The 27,944-nt window shown below is 36.5% G+C and overlaps 4 protein-coding genes and 1 long non-coding RNA gene across 8 annotated transcripts; 2 read left to right on the top strand and 3 right to left on the bottom strand.

Annotated features, from left to right (window-relative positions):
* Window positions 1-231: 231 nt before the first annotated feature.
* pnocb (prepronociceptin b) lies at window positions 232-10,177 on the top strand. 2 transcript variants are annotated; one of them, XM_052587149.1, is made up of 3 exons: window positions 232-372; window positions 5,758-5,952; window positions 9,266-10,177. In XM_052587149.1, the coding sequence occupies exons 2-3, from the start codon at window positions 5,830-5,832 to the stop codon at window positions 9,845-9,847; spliced, it is 705 nt and encodes a 234-aa protein (XP_052443109.1). In that variant the 5' UTR covers window positions 232-372; window positions 5,758-5,829; the 3' UTR covers window positions 9,848-10,177. The 2 variants fall into 2 exon arrangements, with proteins under 2 accessions (XP_052443109.1, XP_052443110.1); XM_052587150.1 differs by having other exon boundaries at window positions 284-372; window positions 5,825-5,952.
* Window positions 10,178-11,006: 829 nt separating this feature from the next.
* Window positions 11,007-16,765, bottom strand: LOC127984490 (zinc finger protein 395-like). 2 transcript variants are annotated; one of them, XM_052587147.1, is made up of 10 exons: window positions 16,627-16,765; window positions 15,125-15,236; window positions 14,889-15,034; window positions 14,557-14,663; window positions 13,415-13,614; window positions 13,197-13,297; window positions 12,786-13,026; window positions 12,550-12,639; window positions 12,336-12,454; window positions 11,007-12,112 (listed from the first exon to the last, which is right to left on the bottom strand). In XM_052587147.1, the coding sequence occupies exons 2-10, from the start codon at window positions 15,185-15,187 to the stop codon at window positions 12,001-12,003; spliced, it is 1,179 nt and encodes a 392-aa protein (XP_052443107.1). In that variant the 5' UTR covers window positions 15,188-15,236; window positions 16,627-16,765; the 3' UTR covers window positions 11,007-12,000. The 2 variants fall into 2 exon arrangements, with proteins under 2 accessions (XP_052443107.1, XP_052443108.1); XM_052587148.1 differs by lacking the exon at window positions 16,627-16,765 and adding an exon at window positions 15,494-15,645.
* Window positions 16,766-16,782: 17 nt separating this feature from the next.
* On the top strand, window positions 16,783-19,562 carry LOC127984492 (uncharacterized). The gene is made up of 4 exons (XR_008160605.1): window positions 16,783-16,906; window positions 17,641-17,841; window positions 17,931-18,029; window positions 18,323-19,562. It is a non-coding gene; the product is annotated as an uncharacterized LOC127984492 (long non-coding RNA).
* Window positions 19,563-20,409: 847 nt separating this feature from the next.
* On the bottom strand, window positions 20,410-24,317 carry LOC127983666 (uncharacterized). Of its 2 annotated transcripts, XM_052585877.1 has the most exons (4): window positions 23,700-24,317; window positions 23,078-23,225; window positions 22,579-22,654; window positions 20,410-21,381 (listed from the first exon to the last, which is right to left on the bottom strand). In XM_052585877.1, the coding sequence occupies exons 2-4, from the start codon at window positions 23,206-23,208 to the stop codon at window positions 20,953-20,955; spliced, it is 636 nt and encodes a 211-aa protein (XP_052441837.1). In that variant the 5' UTR covers window positions 23,209-23,225; window positions 23,700-24,317; the 3' UTR covers window positions 20,410-20,952. The 2 variants fall into 2 exon arrangements, with proteins under 2 accessions (XP_052441837.1, XP_052441836.1); XM_052585876.1 differs by having other exon boundaries at window positions 23,078-24,317.
* Window positions 24,318-24,474: 157 nt separating this feature from the next.
* On the bottom strand, window positions 24,475-27,427 carry paqr8 (progestin and adipoQ receptor family member VIII). Its single transcript, XM_052585875.1, has 2 exons — window positions 27,285-27,427; window positions 24,475-26,655 (listed from the first exon to the last, which is right to left on the bottom strand). The coding sequence occupies exon 2, from the start codon at window positions 26,621-26,623 to the stop codon at window positions 25,565-25,567; it is 1,059 nt and encodes a 352-aa protein (XP_052441835.1). The 5' UTR covers window positions 26,624-26,655; window positions 27,285-27,427; the 3' UTR covers window positions 24,475-25,564.
* Between the last annotated feature and the right edge of the window lie 517 nt (window positions 27,428-27,944).

Raw genomic sequence — 27,944 nt, 5'->3', positions numbered from 1 at the left:
ATACAGTCAATATACCTTTGGATAAAACCAATGCATTTTTAGTCCATTACAAATTGAATGATGTGTATTTTTAGCCCAGGTAATATCTTCTGGGGTGGGGAAAGAGGTGACGTAGGTAGTGTCTTGTACGTCAGTCTTGACTAAGGGTTGTATGGCTGTCCAGGTTGTGCGTAATACCCTGCCTTGGTGTAGCCCCATCCAAAGGGGGGGGGGGCTGATCCAGAGGAAGGGGTGTGCCGTTATAAGAGGGGAGAGAAAGGGAGCAGGCAAGCAGTTGAACAAACCAAGAAGCTGAAGATTGGACATAACCGCCACACCTCAAGACCGAAAGTGAGAGACAGATTGAGAGCAACCCGTTATCACAGACGGCAGGTAAAACAAGGGGTCATGTGATACCTCTTTTGTATTTTTGTATTGATTCTAATTCCACAGTGAAAGAATGAGGATTAGACTGGTTTTGCTGGGTCAGTTGTTGTTTTTCTTTTGATTTGCTTGATGTCACAAATGTTTTGAGATTACACACTTTCTTTTGCTTGTTTATTAATATTAAATTTTGTTTAAGCAAAAGTGACTGCAGCTGTAATCACAGTCTGTTTTTTTTATGGCAGTGCGATTCGGCTAATATTATTGTGACTAGGTCCCTGGATGACATTTTAATGATAAGTGCTGCTCTGTAAATAATATTTTTTCCATTACTCATAGCTTTTCTGCATTAATCATCTTCGTGGCTACCAGTTAACTGACATTATCCTTTTTTGTTGTTGTTTGTTTGTTTTTGTTTTATTTTATTTATTTTTTATTTATTTTCTTTTTTTTTTTTGCTTTGTTTTCGTTTGCCTTTATCAAATTTCTTTTTTTAATAAGCTACTTTTTCAATTGTTGTTTTTCTGTGTATGAACAAAACAGAACTTGTCTGGATTATATTTTTTTTTGGAGGTTAGAGAGGTTAGGGTTACAGACTCTTTCAAAATTATTACTCTACTGACTATTAACTGAAATTCCATATAACATATAACACTCTAGAAGACAGTGCTGGACAAGTGTATTTCATTCAAAGCTTTGATCACAGGGACCTGAGTGCACAGTTTGAAGTCAGTGATGAGGGAAGCACAGCTATTTTGACTCAGTTTACTTCTAATTCTATTTATTTGCAGGAATTAAACTAATCTTAACACAATGTGTCCACTGAGACTCCCTTTAACCAACTAGCATAGCATTTTGTGCATAATGCTTATTCCAGTATTTCATGCAATTACAGCCTGCGCAGAATAGCAACAAGTGCCCTATTCGTTTATATAATTTTTTCCTGCTTTTAGCATGACAATTAATTTACACTAAATAACACGATGGTTTGGTTATGGTTTATTGTTTAAGTATAATTTGTTTTATAAAAATATATCATATATAACAATTCAAAAAAGAAGGATCAAACCATATTTCATTTAGAAAATTAACCTATATAAAACTAAATAAAGCTTAATTTCAGATTTTATATATATTGAATGATTGATTTTTTTTTACATTATTGATTTTCCATTATTTTATGTTCTGTGAAGCAGTTTATACTCCATATGAAGCAATCCAATATCTTTTTAAGGCCTGCAAATGTCTTCACGTATTCATACATGGAAATTTGCACATATATTTTGAATCAATTTATGTTTCCATAGATTTTTTTTTTTTCTTGCATCATTGGATTAAGGCAAACTCAAGGTGTACACCGCGTCTAAATATATCTTCCAAATTGTGCATAATATGCATGCCGTAATAAATTCATGCAAAATTGAATTTAAACATGAAAGCTGCTTGTCTAATTTAGTGTAATTATTTTAAAACTTTGCACTGTATTAGGGTGACTAGTTTTCCTCAGATTAATTACCTGAGTCATGTAAAATCCATTAGAGAAGTGTTGCATGCATAATTAAATACATATATCAATTAGAGTTGTATTCTCTTACTTTCCGTGAGTCAATTGATCTAATATATGCATCTGGCTATTTACTTTCACCACTGCTTTTGGTGACAGTGGCATTTATTGCATTATCTTCTTGCTATTGGAATATCATGCCCAGTCCTTCAAAAATCAATAAAGAAAGAAACTTTTCACTCCCTCCCCCCATCTTTTTATGGTAAATTCTCAGCTCATTGTCATGGCCACGGGGAGGATAATGCAATGATTGCTGCTGTTCTGCCAGTAAAGAGGCAGTGTGTGTGGAGGGGAACCATGATCATCTGCAACGGGACTGCAGACTCTGAGCCCTCTGGCAATCATTGTGCTCTCAATTAAAGTAACCACGCGAATCCCCCATTCCTCAACGGAAATGGTTATGACAATGAAAAGAGCCTAGATTATTTTGATACAATGCTATTACGAATGACAAAAAAATTGCTACATATAGCAAACAGGTGAGCTATCATTTACTGCATAATAAATCCGAGATGAAGTGCCTTCACATTCAGGGGATGATATTAATGTGGATGAGAAATGAAAAAGAGGTCATGGTCCTCCTTCCATCTACTGTGTAGCAAACAAATAAAAGTAATTATTATTTGCTCTTTCTTGACATGTCATGACACAGTTGACCAACGCAAATGTTAATGGGAAAAATCAAAGACAGAAAGCATGAAGAAAAGCAGCTTTTCCGGAATCTGGTGTTGACTCAGACGTTTGTGTTTCAGCCACGGTGCGGGAACAGAATGAGAATGGGGTTTGGTGTTTGCCGTGGAGGTGATACGATCAGGTGGCTGTAGGAGAGGGCGAGCAGACCGGTCAAATCAGATTAGTCGCATTCCCTTAGATTAGTCAAAGACTGCAGACAGAGCACCTCCTCTGTGAGCACTGCATCATGACAAAAAAAAAAAAAATCACCCCCTTAATATTTTGTCATCATTTACTCACCTTCATGTCAATCCGAACCTTTTTGTTCAAACTATAGAAGTCAAAAACAGGGTTCAAAAACAACCATCTTTAATGATGTGAACAAAACTCCTCATTATGGATCAGTGTTTTATTTATTGCTTTATTCTTTATTTCTCATATTATTTAACTATTGATGTTTTATTTTATTTGCTTCTATACTGGACAGAACTTCAGCTCAGCATCGGCTTATATCCTATAAATGAGTTGACTTAACTAGAAAAATAAATTACAACTTTGATTTAAAATGATCCATTAAAGCATAATATGTGTGTGTGTGTGTGTGTATGTATAAACATATATATATATATATATATATATATATATATATATATATATATATATGTGTGTGTGTGTGTGTGTATGCATAATTGCATAATTGCATTTAAAATATTTATTTTTTATAATTTTTTGTATGTAATGTGGCTAAAAGAATTAGTACAACAATTCAACACTGCTTCGAAGTTAACGTTTTTGTCATCATTTACTCACCCTCATGCTGTCCCAAATTGTTTGTCCAGAAAAAGAAAGTTATCAAAACGACACTGGACCCCACTAACTTACATTGTATGGACAGAATAAAAAAAACTTAGGTACTTCAAGGTAGAAAGCCTTAGAGTTTTGTACGACATGTATCATTAATATTTTAAAGACATACTATATATCCTTACACCTTCTAAAGATTGAGGGTCAACAAGTACCTTACAGGTCAAACAGGACACTTCTATCTTTCTGCTAAATAATAGGCACAGTATTAGTACTGCAGATGACAGTTGCTGAGGTTGATGCTTTTGCACTTTCCCTCCAGCTGTTTTCATGTTTTCCATTATCTCCGACAAATAAGAGACAGTAGCAGGGGATGATCGTAAAAAGGTTCCATCAAATCACTCTCCAAATTGAACTGTATTAATGATGCAAGGGATTTAATTGGTTGGAAAACTTTTTTGGTGCTGAGCTTTTTGGTAGTCCTTCTCTCAGAGTGCTCTACACGAAGGGCTATAATTACACTCTTTGCTCACTGAGCAGAGACTTCTCAACTGGCTTTTATTGTCAACTTTTCATCACTGCTCTGGAGTTCACCGAAATTTTTTTTTTTGGCTTTCATCAAAGAAAGCTTTTAGAGATGAGCATACATGTGTGCGTTTCTCTCCTAATGCGGTCGTGACTTAATGTGTGCTGGTGCAGTGCGTGAGTCAGAGTTTGATGGAAACTGCATTCCCGCTCTTTCTCTCCCGCACTCATTTCCTTCTCATTATGCCACACACACACTAATTCAGACATTAATTAGGCCCTATGATGAGTTTCCTTAATGAACTTCAGTATGTGTGGGGGGAAAACAGATGGTGAATTGCAAATTTTGACATGTTTCAGTGGTGACAGTAGTGGTGGTGATCATTACCTTATACTTTTTTAATGTGTGTATTTTTCAAACATGTTTGATTCACTTCTTTGGTTCTGTGTTCATTGTGATTGTCATAAGGTGATCTTATCTCTAGAAGCACATGTGTTTGGCTTTAGGGAAACTGGACCCATTTCTGGGTTTATCTTTAAAACGCCTGATTATCAGTCCTAATATCTGGGATTAGCAGGAATTCGTTTAGCTGATTGACATAGGTTAAAAAAGGTGTTTCCAGAGCGGATTATAGCTACAGGTCAAATTGGCAAATGTGCACACACAAACCTGTGAACGTCCTTGTGAAATATTCTAGACCAAGTGTTTTCAACATGTATAGATTCATCAACACTCCTAAAATAAAATGTTCCAAAATGCTGTTTTCACAGAAGAAGAACCATTTTTGCTTCCACAAAGAACCTTTCAGTGTACAGTACAGTACCTTTTTTTTTCTTAGTGTGTGAACGTTTAAAAAATATATATTTAAAAACACTTTTCCACTATAAAGAACCTTTTTGTGTGATGTTAAAGTTCCATGAATGTTCATGAATATCAGAACCTTTTAATAGAAAAAGGAAGTGAAAGATTGGGGGAAAACAGAATTGCCTGGTATTATTTCATGTTTTTATTAAGAATATTAATCAGTTCGATCATGGATGATTAGTAAATGTTCATTCAAATAATTAGAAAATTTATGAAAATACCTTAAATGCTGCATTTATTTGATTAAAAAACAGTTAAAACACTAATTATTAAGTATTATTATCATTTTAAAAATAAAAAATTTTTATTTAGATAGGCTGTATTTTAAAATGCAATTTATTCTTGTGAACGCAAAGCTATATTTACAGCAGCCATTACTCCAGAAATAATTAAAATCATGCTGATATATATAATATATAACTCAAATGATTATCAATACTGAAAACAGTCGTACAGTTTGAGGATTCTTTGACAAACAGAAAGCACAAAAGAAAAGTATTATTTAAAATAAAATAAAATGTCTTTGTCACTTTTTATTAATTTAATGCGTACTTGCTGAATTAAAGTATTTTATTATAATTTTTTTGAACTGCCCCTAAACTTACATGTGTTCTCCTTGGTTGAAGAACATGGTACTGAGCTGTAAAATGAGTTTAAGAACCAGGCAAGATGAAGCAAAGGGGCAAAACTGAATCAAACTAGAATCCCTGGTGTAGCTAAATTGCTTAACATATTCCATTAGAGTTTTAAGATTTTCTTTTTCTGAATATCTTGGAGCCACTTAAAATTTTCTCTGTTATTTTATGAAACTACACTGTCTGAGCCACTATAAAGTTCTTAGAGCATCTGGAGAATCATTCATTTATTCTCCCCTATACAGTAAAAGTTAATTTTATAAGCAGAAAATTGAAGAATAATTACCACTGAAAAATCTCACCCTCTACTCTTCTCTTTCCTTCATCAGATATCCCATTGGCTACTTTGACTAAGTTCCTGATTTATTTGTTTGTTCCGGTGTGTGTTCCGTGAAGAAGTCATGAAGACCCCATTTTGGACCCTGCTGCTCTTATGCTTGTGCTCCTCGGGTCACAGCAACTGCCAAGGGGACTGTTTGACCTGTGGACTCATCCTACCTGAACACCAAGCGTTTAACACACTGGTAAGCACCACATCTAACTAACATAAAAGTAAACTCCCTATTAATATTTGTGGTTTTGAAACTAAATTGGAATAAGTCAGATGTGTCTTATCTTACTTCAGGAGTGGATGAGAAATGGTGATACAAATTAACATTGTTAAAAGTTGGTCACTGTCTTGATAGTAGCTGTAATCGAGTTGCTAATGACTGTTCAGACCAAACAGCTGTGACTGGGGTGATTGGGGTAATGTCAGCCCATAACTGGCTGCTGTGGTGCTGTCGGCTGCTGATGTTGTGGGTAGCAGTGATTGACACTTGGTGGAGGAACTCTTGCCATTACCAGATGGGTCCTTGTGGGCATGCTTTTACTCTGTGACACCACAGTGGTGCCAGATGTTGAAATTTCATCAACAGATTCATACACAGACATAGAAGATACTGTATTCACACTCACATCCAAAAAGGGGGTTCGAAAGATGAATCATTTTAGTTCCCCAAAGAAAACGACAGATTAACCATTTTTAGTTCCCCAAAGAAAATTTTAGGTTAGCCTTATTCTTTTCTTGTTGTGAAGAACATTTTAAAAATCTAAAGAACCCTTTTCCACTATAAATTACTTTTTGTACAAAGGAAAGGTTCCATTTATGTTGAAAGTTCTTCATTGAACCTTTTATGCCCATAGAGAACCATTCTTTTTTTAAGTAATAAACATCTGTATTTCGTAACTGTCTTCTATCTAAATGTTTTCAATTTGCCATCAACATTAAATTTTGCTGTGGCCTATTACTTTCCATGCATTCAACTTTTAGTTTCAGTCCACTGTTATAAGTCCTGTAAAATTTAAGGTTTTCTCCCTTTAAATTGGAGATTCAAAAAAGGCTCTCCCGTTACATACCCATCCTTAAAAGGGGCATAAACATTTTGTGGAAAGAACCTGCAATTGTCTACAGCTGATGATTTTTATCCCATTCTAGTCACTCAATTATCATATCTTTTCTTGCACCAATGCCACATAATTTCAGTAGTATTTCAGACCGTTGCATGCAGAATTGTGCCAGTTTTTTATTAGTCTCGCGTAGCCAGACCTTCAGACCATAGCTTCAGACCGAAGGTCTGGGATTCATGGCAGCTCATCAGGCTGTTTGACCGATTTGCCCAACAACCAATCACAGTTCGTTTCGTTCATTAGCACGTTTCGAGGCGTGGAAATGTCTCCACAATAACAGACATGTAAAACTCTCTGAAATATTTTAAAGTTTCTATGCCGCAAACCTTAAATATTTCACATACTTTTCAGCGTTTAGTTGATCCTAATAAGCGCTAGTCGTCACAGTTATAAATGCTACATCTTTTTTCTTTCATGAGGGGGTTTGGCACCACGGTATATACATATACACACATACATATAAAACAGGAATAAAGACATTTTAAATAACATTTAATAAACATGATAATAATAAGAAATGTTTCTTGAGCACCAATCAGCATATAATAATTTCTGAAGGCTCATGTCACACTGAAGACTGAAGCAATACTGTCACTGTATTATTTTTACTATATATATATATATATATATATATATATATATATATATATATATATACAGAGGTGGGTAGAGTACCCAAAAACTTTACTCAAGTAAAAGTAAAAGTAATTCTACAAATATTTACTCAAGTAAAAGTAAAAGTGCTAGTCTTGAATAGTTACTTGAGTAAGAGTAAAAGAGTATCGGATAAAAAATCTACTCAAGTAGTTAGTTACTAGTTACTTTGGGTCATATATACGGAGCCTATTTTTATTTAGATAAATAGATAAAATGTATGTTATGTGTGTGTGTATAAATGTATATATTTCATCAGCCTTTACTCCAATTTATGTAATTTATTATAAAACCCTGTCTGTTTACTTAAGTAACAAATATAGGTGTCATGCCATAACATATTTTTAATATGACTGACTTTATATTAAATGTGAATTTAACATTGAAAGTTAATGTGATATAAATATTGCTACTAATCTTTCATTGTTCAGAAAGAGAGCAAATAACATCTACATGATTAAAGATCATTTTCACTGAATGTCTAGATTTCAATCACTCTCAGAAACTCCCATTAAAATCACTGAAACTGTTAACACTGTGAAATCAATATATTAATTATAGATTCGTACACACATCTGCACTTTGTTGTTTCTGACGAGAGAATTCGCCAGAAAGAGGTCTCCATTCAGTGAGCGAGTGAAGGAAGCACCAGCATTTTAGCGATGACTCATCGGAACACCTCTGATTGGCCATTGCAGTCAAAAGCTCAAAAGAACCGTGTGTGATTGGTTATAATGCGCAGCGCTGTAAAAACGCGTCTGTCTCTGGCTCAGCGCCAGCAAGCGATCACAAATCTGAATTTAGCAGCTGATATGACTTGTTGAACGTACTCGCACCGGTGTGATTGTATTAAAATGAATAAAATCTTAATCAGCTATTTTTTTGTCTTTTGGAAGCTGCATTCAACTTGACTCCCCTCTGTTATAAGCCACACGTACAACAAACTAATGTCACAGTGGTATCGTGTACTGTAATCGAATGTAGCCCAAGTTATTACCTGTTAAACAGTAGACAGCACACGTGGTGTTCATCTAATAAGGATCTCCATCGCAAGCAAATAATAGCCTTTGTAGATTTGCTTTCAATTCAGTGAAGTTCCATAGCCCCGATATTCTTAAACGTTACAACTCTGAGTGAACCGCTTCAGACGCTCAGCTCGTGAGGCAGGGAGCTGAACGACTCATTCAAACTGATTCATGAACCAATTCACTCGTTTGCCAATTGGTTTGATCAAGCCTTTGAACAGAATTGACTCAAAAGAATGAATCATTCGCGAATGGGCATCGCTCATTGCCCAGAGAAAAGTAGACGGCGTGTTTGGAATAAACTGAAGCATTTATAACATTTATTGCTTTAAGATAAAGTAACGAGAGGGGCGTCGGCCACAGTAACGAAGTAAAAGTACAGATTTTTCCCAAAAAATTTACTCAAGTAAGAGTATAAAGTACCCATCTTTAAATATACTCCGAAAAGTATTAGTTACCCCGAAAAATTACTCAAGTAAATGTAACGAAGTAAATGTAACTCGTTACTACCCACCTCTGTATATATATATATATATATATATATATATATATATATATATATATATATATATATATATTTATATATTTATTTATTAATTAATTTATTAATTTATTATTTTTTAATTGAGAGAGAGCATGTTCAGTACAGTTGAACCAATAGTTGTCAATTTCATTTAAATATTTATAATATTTTGTGATTGTTTTGCAGGTATGTATCCTGGAATGTGAAGCACAGGCATCTCCAGCATTGACCTGGGATTTGTGTTACCAGGCAGCAGGTCTGAACCAGCTTTCACTACCATTACAGGAGGAGAAAACATCAAAGCGCTCTGAGGATGAAGCGGAGCCTCTGGCCACAGTGAGCATAGAAAATGACAATGGTGTTGAGTATACTGAGGCTTTGGAGCGCTTTCGACATGCTGTGCAAGCACTCCGCAGCCAGCAGCCTTCAGAGGAAGAGGAGGAGAAACTGGAAATTTCATATGACCCTGACCTTGACCCGAGGACAGAGGAGGACCAGGAAGGTATGGGAGAAGAGAAGAGCGGAGAAGCAGCCGTAAGCATATCCAAGCGATTTGGAGGCTTCATGAAAGGTCGTCACGGTTTCCGGAAGTTGGTGAGCTCCGGAAGGCCTTTGCAGAAACGCTACGGTGGCTTCATAGGGATAAGGAAATCTGCCCGCAAGTGGAACAACCAGAAGCGCGTGAGTCAGCTACTGAGGCAGTACCTGAGCTTGACGGGTCGCTCGGGGCGTTCAGGTCACACAAGCAACCTCTCCACCAGAATCTGAAGACAGGATGAAGTTTAGCTGGCCTTAGAGCACAGGCCCTGGCCTTTTCACTTACCTCAGCTCAACTGCTCATCAGCCATCAGTAACTGTGAACATCTATCATCCACAACAGCCCAGAACTAGCTAAATCTGTGTTTAATCAAAGAAGCGGAATATTTTGTATAGCGTTGGTTTTTATCATTGACATTTCCATTGACAGTCCTGATCTCAATCAAGTTGTTAGGACAAATGTTGCTGATGAGAACTGATTGTTCATTACAGAATCAAAACTCCTAGATTAACCCTGAAGCATTGTGAAAAAAAATAAAAGGCAAAGCAGTGAAACTTGAATTGAGCACTTGAATCAGTTACCAATAAGAGCAGTGGTTTGTAGTGGAGGATGGGGTTTGCTTGTTCTGTTTAAGAGAAAAGCACTTTATATTTGATCCTTGCACACTGTGTTGTGCTAAGATTGGTTGTTTTGCACACGTCCTTGATGCACAGAACTGTCTTCAAATTTACACGACCAATCAAACGCGCTAATGGGTGATATGTAGCACAATATTGAAAGAACGATCGTCTCTATGGGCTGTTTGACGTTTTTTGGATCGATGCTTCCCCCTGGAGTGTACACTCGAAATTATGCTCCGAATGTTTGTGCAATCCCACGCAAAAACAAAACAACAACAACAGAATACAAATCCTGACAATATCGCGGAAATTATACGACAACTTTAGGCTTTGTAATCAAAACCTCACCTAAATGTGAGTTTGAGTTTGGGAGGGGGATTAACCAGTTTGCCCTAACAATAAAAGATCACTTTAAATTAAATTAAATTAAAACAACCCAGTCATTACATTACAAATATGTATGTTGCCAAAAAGGCGCCTTTAATTGTTTGGTTCATCCTGATGGTAATGGCATTTCGGTTTAGCATGTGTTCCAGCTTTCTGATATTTGTTTATGCATGAACATATACTACTGAGGTCATCTTTAGTGCTTGACAGACTCTCCCTCGCATTACAAGTTTTGAAAACTGACACCCCACATGTTAAGAAAGAACTAGCAGATAGGCTTTCAGTGTACTTTACAGTATTCTTCACATAAATGTACGGTTTTGTGTGTGTAGACATCTTGGATTTGTGAATATTTTTTAATTTCAAACACATTCTGCAAGCATTTTCAGAAAGTGAGTTTTTTTTCTCTTTTAATCCTCTCCACTTGTACATGAAATGCACACAAAGGCCAATAAAATAATTTTACATGGTTCTTGTTATTTGTCATGCACAAATGACAAGCTTTTGATATTTGCATATTTTATCTGTCTTTTAATCATACATGATTATTATTTTTTTTTTTTTCAGTTTGATGTTACACTTTCAAATCCTTTTAGATGTTCCCAAGGGGATGATTCCAGTATTGTACAAGACCTTAACACTTTTTCGGAAGGATGACAAGAAACGTACAAAAGGAAACAAGCCCGATCTATTCTCCGGGCAATATTCAGTCAAGCTCCCTTTAACTCTTTGCAATAGCACTTTGGTATTCAATCAAAAGGTTATAGCTGCACTTTTTATCTCCATCAGAAAACATCCTGTGGGCACCAATGTGGCCAGCATCATTCACATCTTTCAGTCAACACCACTGTAGCTTTATATCTGGCAGTTTAGATTGATTAGGAAGCGCTATGGCATACGACCTTAGTCAAACCTTAAGAAAAGTTGTGACTAAATTCAGGGTAAATAGAAAAAAATAAAGACAATACATGACATTACACGGTTACACCTTTCAGGCTAACAAAACGGCAATAGAAAAACATCATGAAAATGCTCAAAGCAATACATTGTGCACAGTATACAAAAATCAACAATCACTTAAATATCTCAGGTATGGATGAAGTGCAGGACTTGGGTAGAAAAACACTTCGATCAGATACAGGATTACACTTTAATCTCGTGAGAGGGCAGAATTCACCTATTACTCCACAGTCTCAACAGCTAGTACCAGCGCTCACTTTGTGGGAAAACATAACAAGAACACTTTTAACTCAGCTAGGAAAACAAAAAAAAAGGTAGAAAAGTGAAAAGGCGGGTCCTCTACAGTGCAGGAAAAGAGTTGGATGAAAGAAAGAAAATGGAGATTCTTCCTCATCTCCTAAAGTCTTTTTTTTTGTTTAGTCTGGGAACCGCTGACAGGCTTTCTTCCAGCGGCAGGCAGTGCACCATTGGTCCCTCCGCTCCACGCCGTACACTTTTCGGCACTTTTTGGCCTCACCTCGGCCCTTCCTGAAGACATAAAAGGATAAATGCATATTGAAAAAATTCTAATGTACAGTTGTTATCTAATATAACTTTTGTGGTGTAACACACTGTAGTCAGAATGATCAGTCATATTAATATTTACGGCGTCAAAACATACTAAGTTAACTGCGCTAACAGTTTTATCTTTGCTTAAGAGTCCTTTTACTTCGCTACAGAGGGCAGCATTTAACTGAGCATGATCTAATACCTGAATGAACAGTGCCCTCTGGAGGGAGATGCGCTCATGGTCTGTGATCTGGTGGGGGCGCTGTTCCTCTGTAGCCACTGTTCCCCAACACTCACCGACCGGCTGCGAGATGCTGGAATCTACAGATCAACATCATAATAAAAGCACAGATGGCATTAAGTGTTTTAAAATGCACAATCTATGACGTTAAATGTTTTTGGAGAAGCAGACAAACCTGAGGTTTCTGCTGGACGTCACCAGTTGGGGTCCAGTTACAAAAGGTGGGAGAGCCGGGAGAGACCGTCACCTGAATGGATGCACAGGCCTGCAGAAAACAACACAGTGATGGAAAAAACAAATAACTTTTTTTCTTTTTTCTACAATCAAATCATAAAAGGATAGTTCACCCATTAAATTAAATATGTTTATTAGACTTAGACTAAACCGCTCGATTTTAGCCGCTATGTGTACCTGATAGAGATGTTCAGTGTGGATCTGCCACACGCTGCTTGGAGCTGATTGGCTGAGTGGGCTTGACTGAACTGGAGCATCTTGGGGTCCTGGGGTGGATTGGCTTTGTGTGGAGCTGCAGGAGGTCCAGGCCCCGCTGGAGAAGGATGGAGCTGGAGATGGAGGTGCAGTTTCCTCATCTTCAGAGGAGACTTCTGTGTAGTAGAAGTCTTCCTCCCTGTGGGACTGCTCTGAGCCCCCACTGTTAAAGAGAAAACAAAATAAAGGGAAAAAATACAATGCATTATTTGAAGGTTATTTTCAGGCCTAGTAAATAATGTAAACTTGCAGAATTATACATGGTTTTTCAACATTATACACACTGGTATTGCGGTTGTCCCAAGAGTTTGTTGTGTGTGAGGACATACTCACCCCAGGTGAAGAATGCGAATGTGCCGTTTCATTCCAACCCGTGATGTCAGCACTTTCCCGCAGCCAGGCCACAGACACCTGTACGCTCCCCTGCTCAAGCTCTGAGAATGAGAAAGAAAAACAAAGAGTGACTCACATGTATTTTTAAAACGTCAGCTTAAAACTCTAGAGTGTCTTCACCCTGAGGTTTTGCAGTCTGACAGTTTTCTCATTCTCACCTTGCACCTCCTGGCCTCAGGCTCCTCACATGCGGCTTGGTCCAGCTCCATGTGCAGTCCTTCATCTGTTGGTTGGCCCAGGCTCCTGTCCATCTCAGTGACCGATGGAGAAGGGGCTGGGCTGACATTGCCATGGTCCCAGCTCCAGTAACCACTGCTGCCGCTGTCAGACAGCTCACCTCCACAACACTCCATGTCGCCTGTAGTCACAGACAAAAAAAGGAAGTGTGAATAACACGCTTAACCATACAGTTGATAAATTAAGTGGTGGGGTGTGTGTTTTATACTGTTTAATGTAACATACAATCATTTTATAATTAAATGTTAGATACAAAAAAAGTTATATCAGTTAAAAAAGTTAAAAGTGAGTGAGAAAACCACAGAATTGGTCAATTACATGTTGGGTTGCATGTTGGACTGTTTAATAAAATTGTAATAAAACAATTAAATATTTATACAATTAAGTGTATAATTAAAGAAAAAATAATAAGTTGTTTTTTAATTACATGTGTGACAGGTTGTTAGGTTGTAATGCTGGTCTGTATGTTGGACTGTATAATATATGTATAAAATGTTACATAATCATCAAATATTTCTATAATTTAATATAAAGTGTATAAAGGGAAATTCATAAGCCAAGAAAAATTTAAGTAAATTGCTAAATTAATTATTAGGCTGCAAGTTACACTTTATAATAAAATTATAATATAAAAATGTAATTAGTTTTTAATTAAGAAGAGATATTAATAAAACAAACAAACAAAAATACAGTGACAAAAACAAATAACTCTTAAAATAAAACTGAAACATTTAATATGCTAAATAAATATATAATTAATTGAGTGCATAATTTAAAAGCAAATTTATAAAACATACAAAAATGGAAAGACTGACAAATCTAAAGAATTGCTAAATTAATTGTTGGGTTGTGTGTTATACAAAATCATTGAAAATATATAAGATGCACTTCATTAAAAAGTAAAATTAATAACATAAATACATTTGAAAGAGTAGATAAATATACTAGATGAGAATCTAACGAGACTTTGTTTAAAATAAACTGTCTGCAGTGGTTTGTCAAGTATACTCTGCAAAGTGCTCCGTGTTTGGCAAGGTGTGGTTTGCAAAAGAAACCAGTTCACCTGGTAGGAGGTCCCTCTGCGGGGGGCTTTGGACCACTGGACTGCAGGACAGACTGGTGAGAACCATTGCAGCCATGATCTCATCCATCTCCACTGACTCAGGACTTCTGAAACAAGCCAGAGAGTAAAAACTCTTCACACGACTACACTACACTGCATTACAGATCTATGAGGTAAGATTGCCCACAATAATGTTTCACCATTATCACACAATATCTGCAGAGTAATTCTGCTCTAACAGAGTTAGGGTTACTCTAAAGTGAAAAAGGCTGGTATTAAATTATATTTAGAAGACAATGAACTAGACAGATGAAATGGATCTGTAGGTTAACCTGTATAGTAAGTCCACACCGGAAGACCGTGGGAAGGATAAATGGTTTGTTTGCTGTGCGTTTCCATCAGCTGACCACTCTGTCCCTGCTTTCAGCTTCTTCTGCACACCCACCCCTTCTCCCTGACCACAACACTGCATGTAGACCTGCAGGAGCGGAAACAATCAATTACACACTTAGGTTTATCTATGTATAAGTTACAGGGGCTATATATCATCATTTATTATGATACATACCAATTCGTCCTGGCCATCTGTGCATATCGTGTCTAGTCCTGCTCTGGATCCCACCGCTGCCATGCTGTGCCCTCTCAGCTAAACAGTCGGCTTTGGCTCTCCGCACAAAAAGCTAGAAAGCAGTGAAAACCAAGTTAAAACACCGTGCATTTACAGTGCATGTTTTAATCTAAACGCCAAGTTGGCTTATAACAACTCACAAGCTCTGCGACAGAGCCACGAGGCCATGAAAACGTGGAAAATAATAAATAAATAATGCCATTTACAAGCAACACCCTCTATTAAAAACTAAAGCACTTATAATAGACTTTTAGGATAAATTAATAACCCAAAACTAACATGAGAAAGACAACAATGTACCAAAAATACCTTTAGCGAATACAAGCGATAGATTTTTGCATACAGATAAGCTGCGCAGTCGGATATTGCTCGATGCCTTTACTTTTTTTTAGGGCAACACACCCCCTGACTGTGAGCCTCTCAGATACTGTAACTCCGGATTTAGGGAGTGAAATCGTTGAGAGATCAAAATCCCGGATCGGAATTCGGGTTCATCGTTGTGACTCGAGTGTTTTGAATCCATTCGCTAAAAAGATTCATTCTCTGATTCATTCTATAGCTCCATACCATTGATTGGATACACGGTAGGCGAGTCTTTTACTAGCGACTCAATGAATCACTTACACAACCGATTCGTTAGAAACCACCAGTTCGAAGTCTGACTCTGTATCGTATTTTCATCCATTTGGACAGTATACCATCAATTTGTATTGTGACTTTTTGTCTTTTTGCACGTATTTACCAGCTCATATCCATCTTCACACTTGCATGTGTAAGTGGCATACATAAGTGATTCTCGCCAAAGCTGACAGGAAATGAGATGCTTGCTGAGAGCATATCATTTACACAAAGCCAAAGCCGAAAACAAAGGCTTGTCTAAAAACTGCTGCCTTGCAAACACTTTGCGTTTTCTTCAGGAAATGGTATTTCTAGTTTGAATATTCGGAACAGCTAAAATAACTATGCCATTTGTTAAATCCAGATCCACACTTTAGCTCTGACTGTCGTAATGGGTGTATACATCCAGCAAAAAACAGCCTTCCCACTGGAGGCGGAAGCAGCATTCTGATTGGTTGACTCGGTTCTCTGAAGGACACACCTTCGCCCAACAACGTGTGCGTACACGAGTTTCTGCTCAACCCCCGTCAATGTACACAGTCCAATAGGCAAAACACCAGACATTTGCAATACAATAAATCACATTTGTGCACATTTTTCTTAAAAATGCATATATAAAAACATATAAAACCACATGCATTAGGCTGTCACACCAAAACAGATCATTTTAAACATCGTATCTTCTCGAAAGAGATTAAAATCAGACCAGTTCACATAAACACCTGCTATATAATTAAAGTGGGAAAAGTCTGTAGACATGCAGTAAAATAAACACTCAATATTGGCCATGCCATCACTGAAAAACCGGCGTTTAGTGATTTTACCTTGAATGTTTTCGTAGGGAGAGATGCCGCTGTCTGCTGCTCATCCGTGCTTCTCTGCCCAGCAGGGGTTCAGATAAAAAATCGGCAGCTGGCAGCAGGAAGTGGCTGCCATTGACAGCCGGAAGGCAGTAACTGACAGCCGGAAGGCAGTAACTGTCAGCCGGATGGTAGGCGGGACCTGCCATTCTGTGGGAGCCAATCAGTATCGACCAACGTGGGCGCAACCAATCAGATATAACTGCACCCAAACGCTTCAGTAATGGTTGCGATTGATCAAACGGTAAGTTCAGAAATTGGTCATCGGAGTAATTAATGTTTTTTTGCGTTGTAAGTTTGATTTTAATTGGTATCTTGGTGAACGACTTGGTAGACTTGGTGTCTACTTTGGTTTAATTGTTCAATGAAATCTAATTAGTGGTAGCAACGTTGTTTGTGTACCTTGTTAGGGGCCTACCATTAACTTCAAATTACGTTTGACGTACCATTAAATATTAACGTTTATTAGCGTGTTAACAGTCTATTGAATAATATAAAAGAATGTTGTTTGACTGGAATGATAGAAGATACATTTGCAACACTTACCATATATTTTTGCATGTTAAGTCTTTCAGGAGATTGTGTGATATACATTAACTTAAGAGTTCTTAAAATAAGTTTTTTTTTTGCACTATTGAGGTGTGTTTTCTCTAATACTATGCATGTGCAGAACTGTTCTGTGTACCAGTTGAAGTTGTAAGCATGTGAATGCAAAACAATTATTTTTTTTAAAAAAATTTTTATTGTTATCTATACAAAATATAATGGACCGGTTCATAATTCCTTATAACTTTTAGGTCTAGTTTCACAGACAGGGCTTGGATTAAGCCAGGATTAGGCTGTAGTTAAATTTAGAACATTGAAGTAGCTTATGTAAACATGCATTTAGAAAGAAAGAAAACACATTACTGATGTGCATCTTGAGACAAAACCATGGCACTGACACCTTTTTTTTATTTTTTTTGTAATCCCCAATAGTTGCCAGATACTGTCCTGTTGAAAATTCTTCTTTACGTGATCCTGGAAGGAGGGGTGATGCTACATTACTAAGTCCGTCTTTGGTTTGTTCCAAATTCAGAAGTCTGCTGTACTGTATACAGACTCCTTTCGAAAGAGGGCACAATCCAGCTGGCTTGACTGAGTATCTTCTTTTACAGATTTGATTAGAGGTTTAAAAAGGTGCCATAACATTACATTTCTCAGTTGCCATGTCTGAATGTTTATCTTTGTAATAATGCTGTTTTCATACTCCTTATCTCAATATACAGGTGGAACAAAATGGAGAACAAGTCTAAGCCATGTCAGGAATTCAACAAAATGTACACCCTGCAGACACTGCGACGAGGTTTACAACAACTGCTTACCAGGTGTGCAAATTATGCATGAAAATGTAATCACTGCTCTGTACATGATGACAAGATGCAATGGGAATAATCATTAATATGGCTGTGCATGCATGTCTACTGTTAATAAAGCAATTTAGGTATTAAAGTCACCAATTTCTTATGAATAGTAAAATGCAGCAGCTAGAGTTCTTCCTAGAATCAGGAAGTATGACCGGATTAGCCCAGTTCTGTAAACCCTGTACTGGCTCCCTATCAAACATCGTATAGATATTAACATCTTCAATTATATTAATCTGTTTCTTTCTTATTCGAAGGTCACTGCAGTCACCCGGATCCAGTACGTATCCAGACCAGATGGTGGATCGCACCTAGAAAGGACCTCTACATCCCTGAAAGACAGCGAAGACCAGGACAACTAGAGCCCCAGATACAGATCCCCTGTAAAGACCTTGTTTTTTTTCTCCATTTTGTCACCTGTGGAGTTTTGGTTCCTTGTCGCCTCTGGCTTGCTTCGTTGTGGTCACTTCATTTACAGTGATATCATTGACATGATTGCAAATGATTCCACAGATACTGTTTAAACTGAACCGAGCTCAAGGATGACATCACTGAACTGAATGATAAACTGCCTTTTAAACTGACTACAAACTGAGTTTACTAATGTCCTTCTGCATTATTGACTGACACACTATTTTCCTATTTAATACTGTAAAGTTGCTTTGCTTTGAGCTGTATTAATTAAAGCACTATATAAATAAACGATGCTTGACTTGACCATGTTGCAAGAGGAAAATGAGGGGAGATGCACATCCACCCTGGGTTTTACAGTGATTGGTGCAAGATGCTGGAGAAGTAACTCTGTATACCTCATCAGTTCTGATCTAAGAGTCTTGAAAATACCTCCGGATTGTTGTTAGTGATTCTGATTTGATATTTTAGTCTGCTTGCTTACTGGATATATTTTATACGGTTTACATTGTAAAGCACTGACTTTGACAACTTACTAACCCAGTTACAAATTTAACAGCTACTTTATACTATATATATATATATATATATATATATATATATAGTTGTTTCTTGAAATACTACAAATATAACCGCAAATTATGATTTTAAATAAAGGTCTCTGAGAGACTTCTCTCTTTTCAGTCATTTGTGTATATAGCCTATAATAAATATACAACATACACCCAGTAAGTGCCACTCTCGTATATAAATATAAATTGTTTTATTTCACACAAACAATGATACATGCATAAACATTCAGCTGGAAATTAACGTTTAGCAAAATGATCTTATTTCTTTGTTTATATTTGATCAATATTTTAAATTAAATAATATACAATACTGACCTTTATACTTATTTAAAAAAGTATTAAACATAATCATAAGTGTATATAATTATTTATTTGTCTTGTTGCCGCCGGCAGCCTCCTCCAATTTCCGGGTATTAGCGACAGCTGCCATCCGGTTTTGTTGGCAGCCACTTCCTGCTGCCAGTGACAGCCACTTCCTGCTGACAGCTGCCGATTTTTCGCTGAACCCCCTCTCTCTCTGCCGTCAGTCAGTGGGGGCGCAGCTACGTGTTTGTTTGTTTGTGTGTGTGTGTGTGCGTGTGTGTGACCCTGGTCCACAGAACCAGTCACAAGGGTAATTTTATTTTTAATTGAGATGTATACATAATCTGAAAGCTGAATAAATAACCTTTCTGCTTATGTAGTATGGGTTGTGTTTGGCTGAGATACAAAGATTTGAAAATCTGGAAGTTGAGGGTTCAAACAAATCTAAATATTGAGAAAATAGCCTTTTAAGGTGTCCAAAAGTTCTTAATAATGCATATTACTAATCAATAAATACGTTTGGATAGCTATATTTACGGTAAACTTACCAAATATCTATAGGCTAAAGGCCTATGGAAAATGATCTTTACTTAATATTCTAATGATTTTTGCCATAAAATAAAAATCAATAATTTTGACCCACACAATGTATTGTTGGGTAGTTTTGTGGTCCAGGGTCAAACACACACACACACACACACACTAGTGTTATTCTTGTTAATTAATAGTTATTAATATAAACTAATTGATTGTGTGGTACTATCATGTTATGGTGTATAAGAAAATAAGATAATTAAAAAATGGTTATTTTAACTGCTTCTCCTCTAATACTGGTATGTTGCATCAACTCTTACAAAAATAGAAACATAAACAAAACAAAAATCAAGTCAATACAGTTTCACAGTTATAGTTCAAAGTATTGTTTTTATTTCCAATGTAATATACATGATAAAAAAGTATTCCATAATAATAATTGTTTCAATTTTATTCATATTTATATATATATATATATATATATATATATATGTGTGTGTGTGTGTGTGTGTGTGTGTGTGTGTGTGTGTGTGTGTGTGTGTGTGTGTGTGTGTGAAAAGACAGATTTGCAGTTTCCAGAGTGGTCCACTGGCATGTCACCTTTCACCTACATTATTTGGTCTATTTCCTACATATTCAGCATTGTGTATTTGCAAACAGACATTTAGAAGAAAGCATTAATCATGTAATGATGTCTGGGGATTATAAGCTTTCTTCTGTCGACGGCCGTGCCCTGACGGACTTCATCCTCCAAAGGGGATTTTAGGTCTGGACAGCACAAGCATGTTGGGTTTCAGTCTCTGAATCCAGTCTGGGCATTGGCTCGAGGCATTGTGTCATGTGACTCACACTGACCTACAATAACCCAGACATGGTTGGATTGCTTTATAGTTTTATATGAAGTTATGGCAATGAATAGACATATTATAGTTCACATGATAAAAAAAAAAACTCAAATAAATACAAAATATTTATTTTTAATGACATGTTTGTGTTGCAAGTTTGTTTTAAGGCTTGCAAAATGCGAATAAATACAAATAATGTATTTAAATTAAAATTCTCTCATACTAGAAATGTTTGTCAGGAATAGGAGGGACAGCCTCCTTAGCAATATCACTCATATCAACCACAGTATCTGTATCAAACAGAGGTGCTATGTTCTTCTGACTCTTGGTTTTCCAGTTCACTGCAGCATAGACAGCAGTCTGTTCGGAGTTGGTCAGATGTTGAGGTAAAGCATCAGGCTGCTCCGCTGCCTGCTTGTTTACTGGTTTGTTGGGGGCTGAGACAGAGTGATTATGATCAGGCTTTGTCATTGCTGGGGAAGGGCTCTCATTCTCCCCTTCAGCTTTGTCAGATGGAGGCTGTAATGGAGGCTCACTAATGCACTCATAAGGATTTTCCTCATTCAGTTGAGCCTCCACAAGTGAGTATATATGATCAGTCAGATCCCTGGCATCTGGCATACATTCAACACTCTGGGACTCAGGTAGTTTCTGCAATAAGGACATTAGTTTGTAAGAACAATTATGTCTCTTTTAGTTTTTTTTTATCACTATCACATATTATGACTTTTATGTTTTACTTATAAATAAAACATTATTAGCTTTCTCTATCTGCTTTCCATTCCAGTGTCATTTCCTTTAGAAGATTAATCCAATAACTCTATGGAAATTACTTATCCTCTCTTGCTGATTCACTGCAATTTACCACTAAATGATTTTAATTGACCATAACAGGATAGATATGGTTCAATAGTGTACTGCAAACGGTCTCATAGCAGGAAAAAGTGAGTTAGTCCTTTTAAAGCAAATTGTCGTCATTGGTCATGGTAAAATTTGTATTGCTGTAACCTTATCTGGTCAGGTTTCTTTGGTCATATTAAAGAAAAAAAACATTTAGAGAAACTTTGGAAAAACATTTCTTGCTCACCAATATGTTCAACAATGAATGCAGTGAATGGGTGTCATCAAAATGAGAGTTTATACAGCTAATAAAAACATCAAAATGATCAGCAAGCAGCAAATAATGGAAGTAATACACAAGTTGCATGTTTGTTATACACAAATCATATACATAAATAAGATATTTTTAACTTGAAACCATTGTTTTGGCTAGAATACAAATCCTCTATTAATTATATAGCTTTCGCCATAGAAAAAAAAAAATCATCTGAATCAGGAGATAAATATGCACAGATCAAGCAAATTTACAAGCTTAAACAGTCCAAAACAGTTCACAGTCACTGGTGCAAACATTATTATAGAAAATGGACAGCTATTTTCACCAGAAGCAATGGTCTCAAGTTAAAACACTTGATGGACTGGAGTCGTGTGAGTTACTTGTGGATTATATTTATCAGCCGTTTGGACTCTCTGACGGCACCCATTCACTGCAGAGGATCCATTAGTGAACAAGTGATGTAATGCTAAACTTGCCAAATCTGTTCTGATGAAGAAACAAACTCATCTATCAATTTTTCAGCAAATTAAAATTTTTGGGCTGAATTTTGAGTTAAAATATATTATATTTAAAAGTAATTTAGATGTTTTCAAGTGAAACACATTTTTTAAAGAATTTTTTTGCAGTATATTTTAATGGTGAACAATTAGCCATTGGATCAACAACCAAGAGTAATACTAATTAATATATTGTATTCTGAGTTTGAGTTTTGCCTTATTTTAGTCTCTTACATTTTGTTGGGGTGCAGATGGAATATTTGTTTTCTCTCGTCTGTGCAAATGCCTGGGCGAAACACTTTCAGATATACTGGAGACAAAAAAAGAAAAGAAAAGAAAAGTCACTATTTCAAATGTTACGGACACACAGTAGAATCCACCTTTTTGATCCTGTTTATTTTCCTGTTATTTTTTGCATGGTCTCTGCATGCAAACATCATGTTATCAGTCCATCTTTGTGGTTTACATAAACACAAAGGTACTGGAGTTGACAAACAAGTCTCTGCTTTTCTTAACCTCAACGTTATTCATGCTGCGTGACATGCACTTAGTGACTTGTGCTTCTGGACCTGTCATTGCACATTCCACCCATTTACTAACAGCATTCTGTTACAATCACTCCCTTCTCCTGGGTGTGTTTTGAATCAGCACAAAATGTGATAACCAATTTCCTAAATATGCATGAAAATATATGAAAAAAGAAGAAATGAAAAAGAGAAAATAAGAGACTTACCTGAAACAGCTTGTACAAAGGCTGTAGACTGTGACATAAATGATGATGAAGAGGGCTGACACAATGCTAATCTGAAGGGAGGAAGAACAACCTGAAAACCTGCTGTCCAGACCCTCCTCAACAGGATCCATCACTCTTCATACAGTTTCTGTAATGAATGAAATGTCAGAACTGAGGGAAAGTCAATCCAGTGATCTGTAACAGCTGCTATTCTCAGTGAGATTGTTGATGGGGCAATGAGTAAAAAGTATGAAAGCGAATATAATGTAAGCAGTTATTACGGTTCTCACGATCACGATGACTATACAGGCGAGTACTTGTACAAGTCACACCTCTCTTTCATGTTAAAACAGACAGGTGTTACTGCAATGTTAACTGCATTACTAATTGAAGAAATTCAAGGGGAAACAGTGGATGAAAAGTAATGCCAAAAAAGTAGAAATATTAAAGAGTAATACCAAAAGTAGTGTAAAATTGACCTTAAGCATACAGATCTTTCAAATAAATATCCAAACACTGATATTGTACATCATATGTGTGAGAATTTGCATAGACTAATGTCTATAAACAGCCGCCTTCTCTCAGTTTGCTAATAATAAAATAAAAGGGAATATCCAATTACCTCAGTCACACGAAGCTAGATCACCTGTCATCATCTTGGCTTGACTGGGAGCAGGAACACACTGATCCAACAGGGGTTTGACAAAGTCACACTTCCTCATCCTGGATTCCTGTCAATCCAGTGCCTCATCCATGCATCCCTCAAAACAATTCACTTCATTCTCATAATTGTTCATTTGAAAAATAAAGTATAATTTCTCTATTCTTATTTCGATTTTTGTATATTAAAAGGTTAGTTAGTAAACAGTTAGTTCTGTTTTGAATGATATCTACAGCTAATTAAAACAAAAATTTGTCTCAGTTCATGTATGGAACACTGCTGCCTCCTACTGGACAAATGTTTGATGAACTGTATTTCACTACTGTTCTGATACACTAAAATAATAACTATATGATATATAATTTTAACTTTTTACTTACAAATATTAAGTCTAATTCAACTTGCTTAACTAAAATCAGAACTCACCAAAGATTTATTACATGGATTTTAATGTATATTTGTGACCCTGGACCACAAAACCAGTCATAAGTGTCAATTCTTCTAATTTGGTATTTATACATCATCTGAAAGCTGAATTAATAAGCTTTCCATTGATGGATGGTTTATTAGGATCGGACAATATTGGCAGAGATACAACTATTTGAAAATCTGGAATCTGAGGGTGCAAAAAAATCTAAATATTGAGAAAATAGCCTTTAAGTTTGTCCAAATTAAGTTCTTAGCAATGCATATTACTAATCAAAAATTAAGTTTTTATATATTTACAGTAGGAAATTTACAAAATATCTTCATGGAACATGATCTTTACTTTATGTCCTAATGATTTTTGACATAAAAGAAAAATCAATTTTTTTGACCCATACAATGTATTTTTGGCTATTGCTACAAATATAACAGGGTCACATTTATTAAAGAAAAAAGCAATATGTAAGATACCTTTTTGTTTAAACAAAAGGGTTAAACTGAGGTAGAATTGATTTGTTGTTAAATAAATACAGTACATCATACATCATGGGTGAAAAGTAAATACATTTTAAAAGTTAATTTGTTCAGAAGAATTATTGCACAATTACTGTGTTTAAAAAAAAAACTTTATTTTATCAGTGTAACATTTTACGTTATAGTGTTTTGTTGCTTTACATTTTTTTTAATTAAAAAAACTATTTTTCTCTAGGTTTAAATCAGATTTTGACTACTAGATTTTCAGTGTGGTTCTAGACTGTTGGACTCTATACAGTATATAACAACACACACAGACAACAAAGTATTTAAGCATGATTTTTTTTTGTTCAGGCTTACAGATGGCATTTTTTTTTAACAGAGTATTTATATTCTATATGAATGTTCTATAAGATAAACAAGAAGCAAACAAGAGCTGATCTGTTCCTCCACCACAACACTGTTGCCTGACAACACTGGGTGCAAAATAAAAGTAGCCTCTTTGTTTCCCTTATCCCTCACCCCTCCAACTCTCCCTCATTCTAATTTGGGCCAAATCCATATTTTCTCCTTAATTTGAATGTTTTTGCCTTCGAAAAATTCATTCTCAAACTTTTGTAAACAAGCCAGTTCTGCAAAGCCATACAGTACTGGATCTCAGAGGAATGTCGGCTAAGTGGAAGATTATACTCAGCAGTCAATTAATTTGTGGGAAAACCCCATTTAGTATGAGTTTCATTTGATTTGTAGGACTATTAATATAACAAAAATGAAAGAAAGAAAAGACTTCCCATCGCAATTCTCATAATAAATGCATTAAAATAAAACTATTTTAATTTGACAACTTATATTAATAAAGGTAACTCTTGGTAATACAGTACATAACTAAGCAAAAAATGCTTGGTAAAATCTTTTCAAAATAGTTTTCAGTCTTTTTTCTTCAGTTGCCTTTGCACAGCTCCTCTCATAAGAGCTGCAGTTAGAACACTGCACAGCACCAACAAGAAGAACGATCCTCCAGCCAACATAATGAAATGTTCTCCATGCACATCTACAACAGACTGCCGATGCACCAGAAAGTCTCTAAACATTGCTTCCAGCTGGCACATAGTACACATAGCCAGGAAGATATGGAAGATCTGATGTCCATGGCCGACAATGTCACATCTCCCTGGAAAGAAGCGTTCAGGAACAGGACAAGAGAAAAACAGAGCCGCTAGCATGAAAAACACCACTTGTAGGGCATGAAACACCAACACCGGCTCATCCCAAGATCTAGTGACCAGGCGGTGTGCAATCGGGCTGATGTCGAGCATGTAAGCCATGCTGGTGGGAATGATCTGGCAGATCTTCCGGCGGACCGGGTACGGGCGGTGGTAACGGAATTTAGCGTAGCAGCAGCTGGTGCAGGACAACCAGGCCAGGACCGCAGCACCAGGCAGAAACACAACACCCACTAGGCTGTGCCTCCATGATGGCTCTGAACAGTAAAAATAGTGGCCTAGAGAGCAGCCATACTGGTAAATAGCTACACCAACGTAGTCTATGAAGAAAAGGGAGTAATGGGACAGTTCAGACTGTGACTGCAGCAGATGGGCAGCCACGCTGAAACTGAGGTAGGTAAGTGACGACAACACGTACAAAAACAGAGGCAAAGACGCCACATTGAGCTTCAGCTCCCATGTCCCTGCAAATAAAGAAAACTGGAGTAGAATGGCAGGAATTGCCAGCAGGTGTGTCCATACATTGAGTGACTCATTGTGGCATTGAAAGAGGCTACAAAAGTAGCTCCGCCATTCCTGATGCACTGGACGATAGCCCGACAAGATATAGGGCTCACGAAACAGGCTCGGCATATCAGATGCGAGTACGGTGGCTTGAGGTAAAGGTAGACGGGGAAACCAGTGCGACAAGTGTGGTAATTGACCCAGCTGCTGTATACTCAAAGTGAGCGTACTCAGACGGGCCAAAACTCCGCTTGACATGGTGAAACTCTGGATCAGTGTCAAAAAATGAGCTGCAACGAGAAGCAGAAAACAGCACGTGGATCAATTATATTGACAAATCAGCATGCCATGATTCAGAACTCTGCCAGACAAAGAGCTGATTGTTGCCGAAGTAAACCTCTTAAACTTGATAAGTTAATAACTGGCCTGGCTGAATAGATCATTGTATACTCACATTGTGCTCCAAAGCAGCATTCTATATTCTAAAACACTGAAAATGCTGTCTAGATAGTGAGCTCGCTATGTTTTGAGACACAGACATCATCTTCATTCTTTGTTTATCATAGTATGATCTACTGCTACCACACCTTGCTTCACTATTGCAGTTAAAGCAGACAGGGATTTTAACAAGTTTGCAAAACTTGTTTAGATTTATAGATAATAAACGCATAAAATCAAAGAGAAGAAAATTACTTTACACTTTTAATCATTCCTGATCAGGTTAAGAGAGAGCAAGAAAAGGCTATCTTATATATTTCATACACCAGAAAACATTATTTCAAAACGATCTGTGTGCGTGGTAAAAAAAGAAATAAAGAAAAGAACAGAAAAAAGAAAAAGAAATTCCTTACTTCCTATTTTTAAGTAAAAGAGAGTAAATAGCCTAGTTATCATGCCTAATATATTAGCAGCTTCTCACCTGTGCGGAACCGGATCAAATTCACTCTTCGTTCTTAGTAATTTTTTTTTTAAAGATATAGGCTAAGGGGGTTCATATCGACCCAAAGATTAAATCCGGTCCTCAGACTTTTTGCATTTTACCCTTGAGAACTGCGCTGTGCCCGTCCCAGGGACCTGTTGTGCCAACGGCTTCGTGAATCTGGGCGGGGTTATAAATAATATCTCAAATGACTCAGTTGAGTTCACACGCATACATCATCACTCAGTTCACTGTTCGAATAAGAAAAATGATCAAGGATAAGAAAAAAGGATACAACTTCAAAAACACTACAGTAGCCTTTAATGAATATAAAATCGAATAGTATTTTGATATGAACATACGTTTTCTCACAAAATTAACTGTCCAACAGAACTCATGCTTGACTGAAATGAAGAGCAATCAAATTGAAAAAAAAAAATAAAATAGACAATGCATTACAGTACGTGTATTCGCCGCTAGGTGGCATTAAACCATTGATCATGGAAAATATGTCTCTTACATTAGATTTTCTCAAGACTGTAGATTTAAAGGAGATAAATTGTTATGTAGAATAACAAGTTTTATTATTATTCTGCTAGTTATGGTGGCGACTATACAACTTTAGGCCTGTATTTAAAAATGCAAAATAGCCTTAAACAG

This window comes from Carassius gibelio, chromosome B20 (assembly GCF_023724105.1).
Source record: "Carassius gibelio isolate Cgi1373 ecotype wild population from Czech Republic chromosome B20, carGib1.2-hapl.c, whole genome shotgun sequence".
Lineage (NCBI taxonomy): Eukaryota > Metazoa > Chordata > Actinopteri > Cypriniformes > Cyprinidae > Carassius > Carassius gibelio.
This window is presented reverse-complemented; position numbering and strand designations above follow the sequence as displayed.

What these genes read in the sequence shown, in the direction of transcription:
- pnocb (XM_052587149.1), top strand. Translation starts at nt 5,830, where the DNA reads ATGAAGACCCCATTTTGGACCCTGCTGCTCTTATGCTTGTGCTCCTCG. An exon ending in ACCAAGCGTTTAACACACTG is followed by an intron (nt 5,953 to 9,265) that starts GTAAGCACCACA and finishes ATTGTTTTGCAG; the next exon opens with GTATGTATCCTGGAATGTGA.
- paqr8 (XM_052585875.1), bottom strand. Translation starts at nt 26,623, where the DNA reads ATGTCAAGCGGAGTTTTGGCCCGTCTGAGTACGCTCACTTTGAGTATA.
- LOC127984490 (XM_052587147.1), bottom strand. Translation starts at nt 15,187, where the DNA reads ATGGCAGCGGTGGGATCCAGAGCAGGACTAGACACGATATGCACAGAT. An exon ending in GGTGTGGACTTACTATACAG is followed by an intron (nt 14,664 to 14,888) that starts GTTAACCTACAG and finishes GGCTTGTTTCAG; the next exon opens with AAGTCCTGAGTCAGTGGAGA. An exon ending in GCAGAGGGACCTCCTACCAG is followed by an intron (nt 13,615 to 14,556) that starts GTGAACTGGTTT and finishes CTGTGACTACAG; the next exon opens with GCGACATGGAGTGTTGTGGA.
- LOC127983666 (XM_052585876.1), bottom strand. Translation starts at nt 23,208, where the DNA reads ATGGATCCTGTTGAGGAGGGTCTGGACAGCAGGTTTTCAGGTTGTTCT. An exon ending in CTTTGTACAAGCTGTTTCAG is followed by an intron (nt 22,655 to 23,077) that starts GTAAGTCTCTTA and finishes TTTTGTCTCCAG; the next exon opens with TATATCTGAAAGTGTTTCGC. An exon ending in CATCTGCACCCCAACAAAAT is followed by an intron (nt 21,382 to 22,578) that starts GTAAGAGACTAA and finishes TCCTTATTGCAG; the next exon opens with AAACTACCTGAGTCCCAGAG.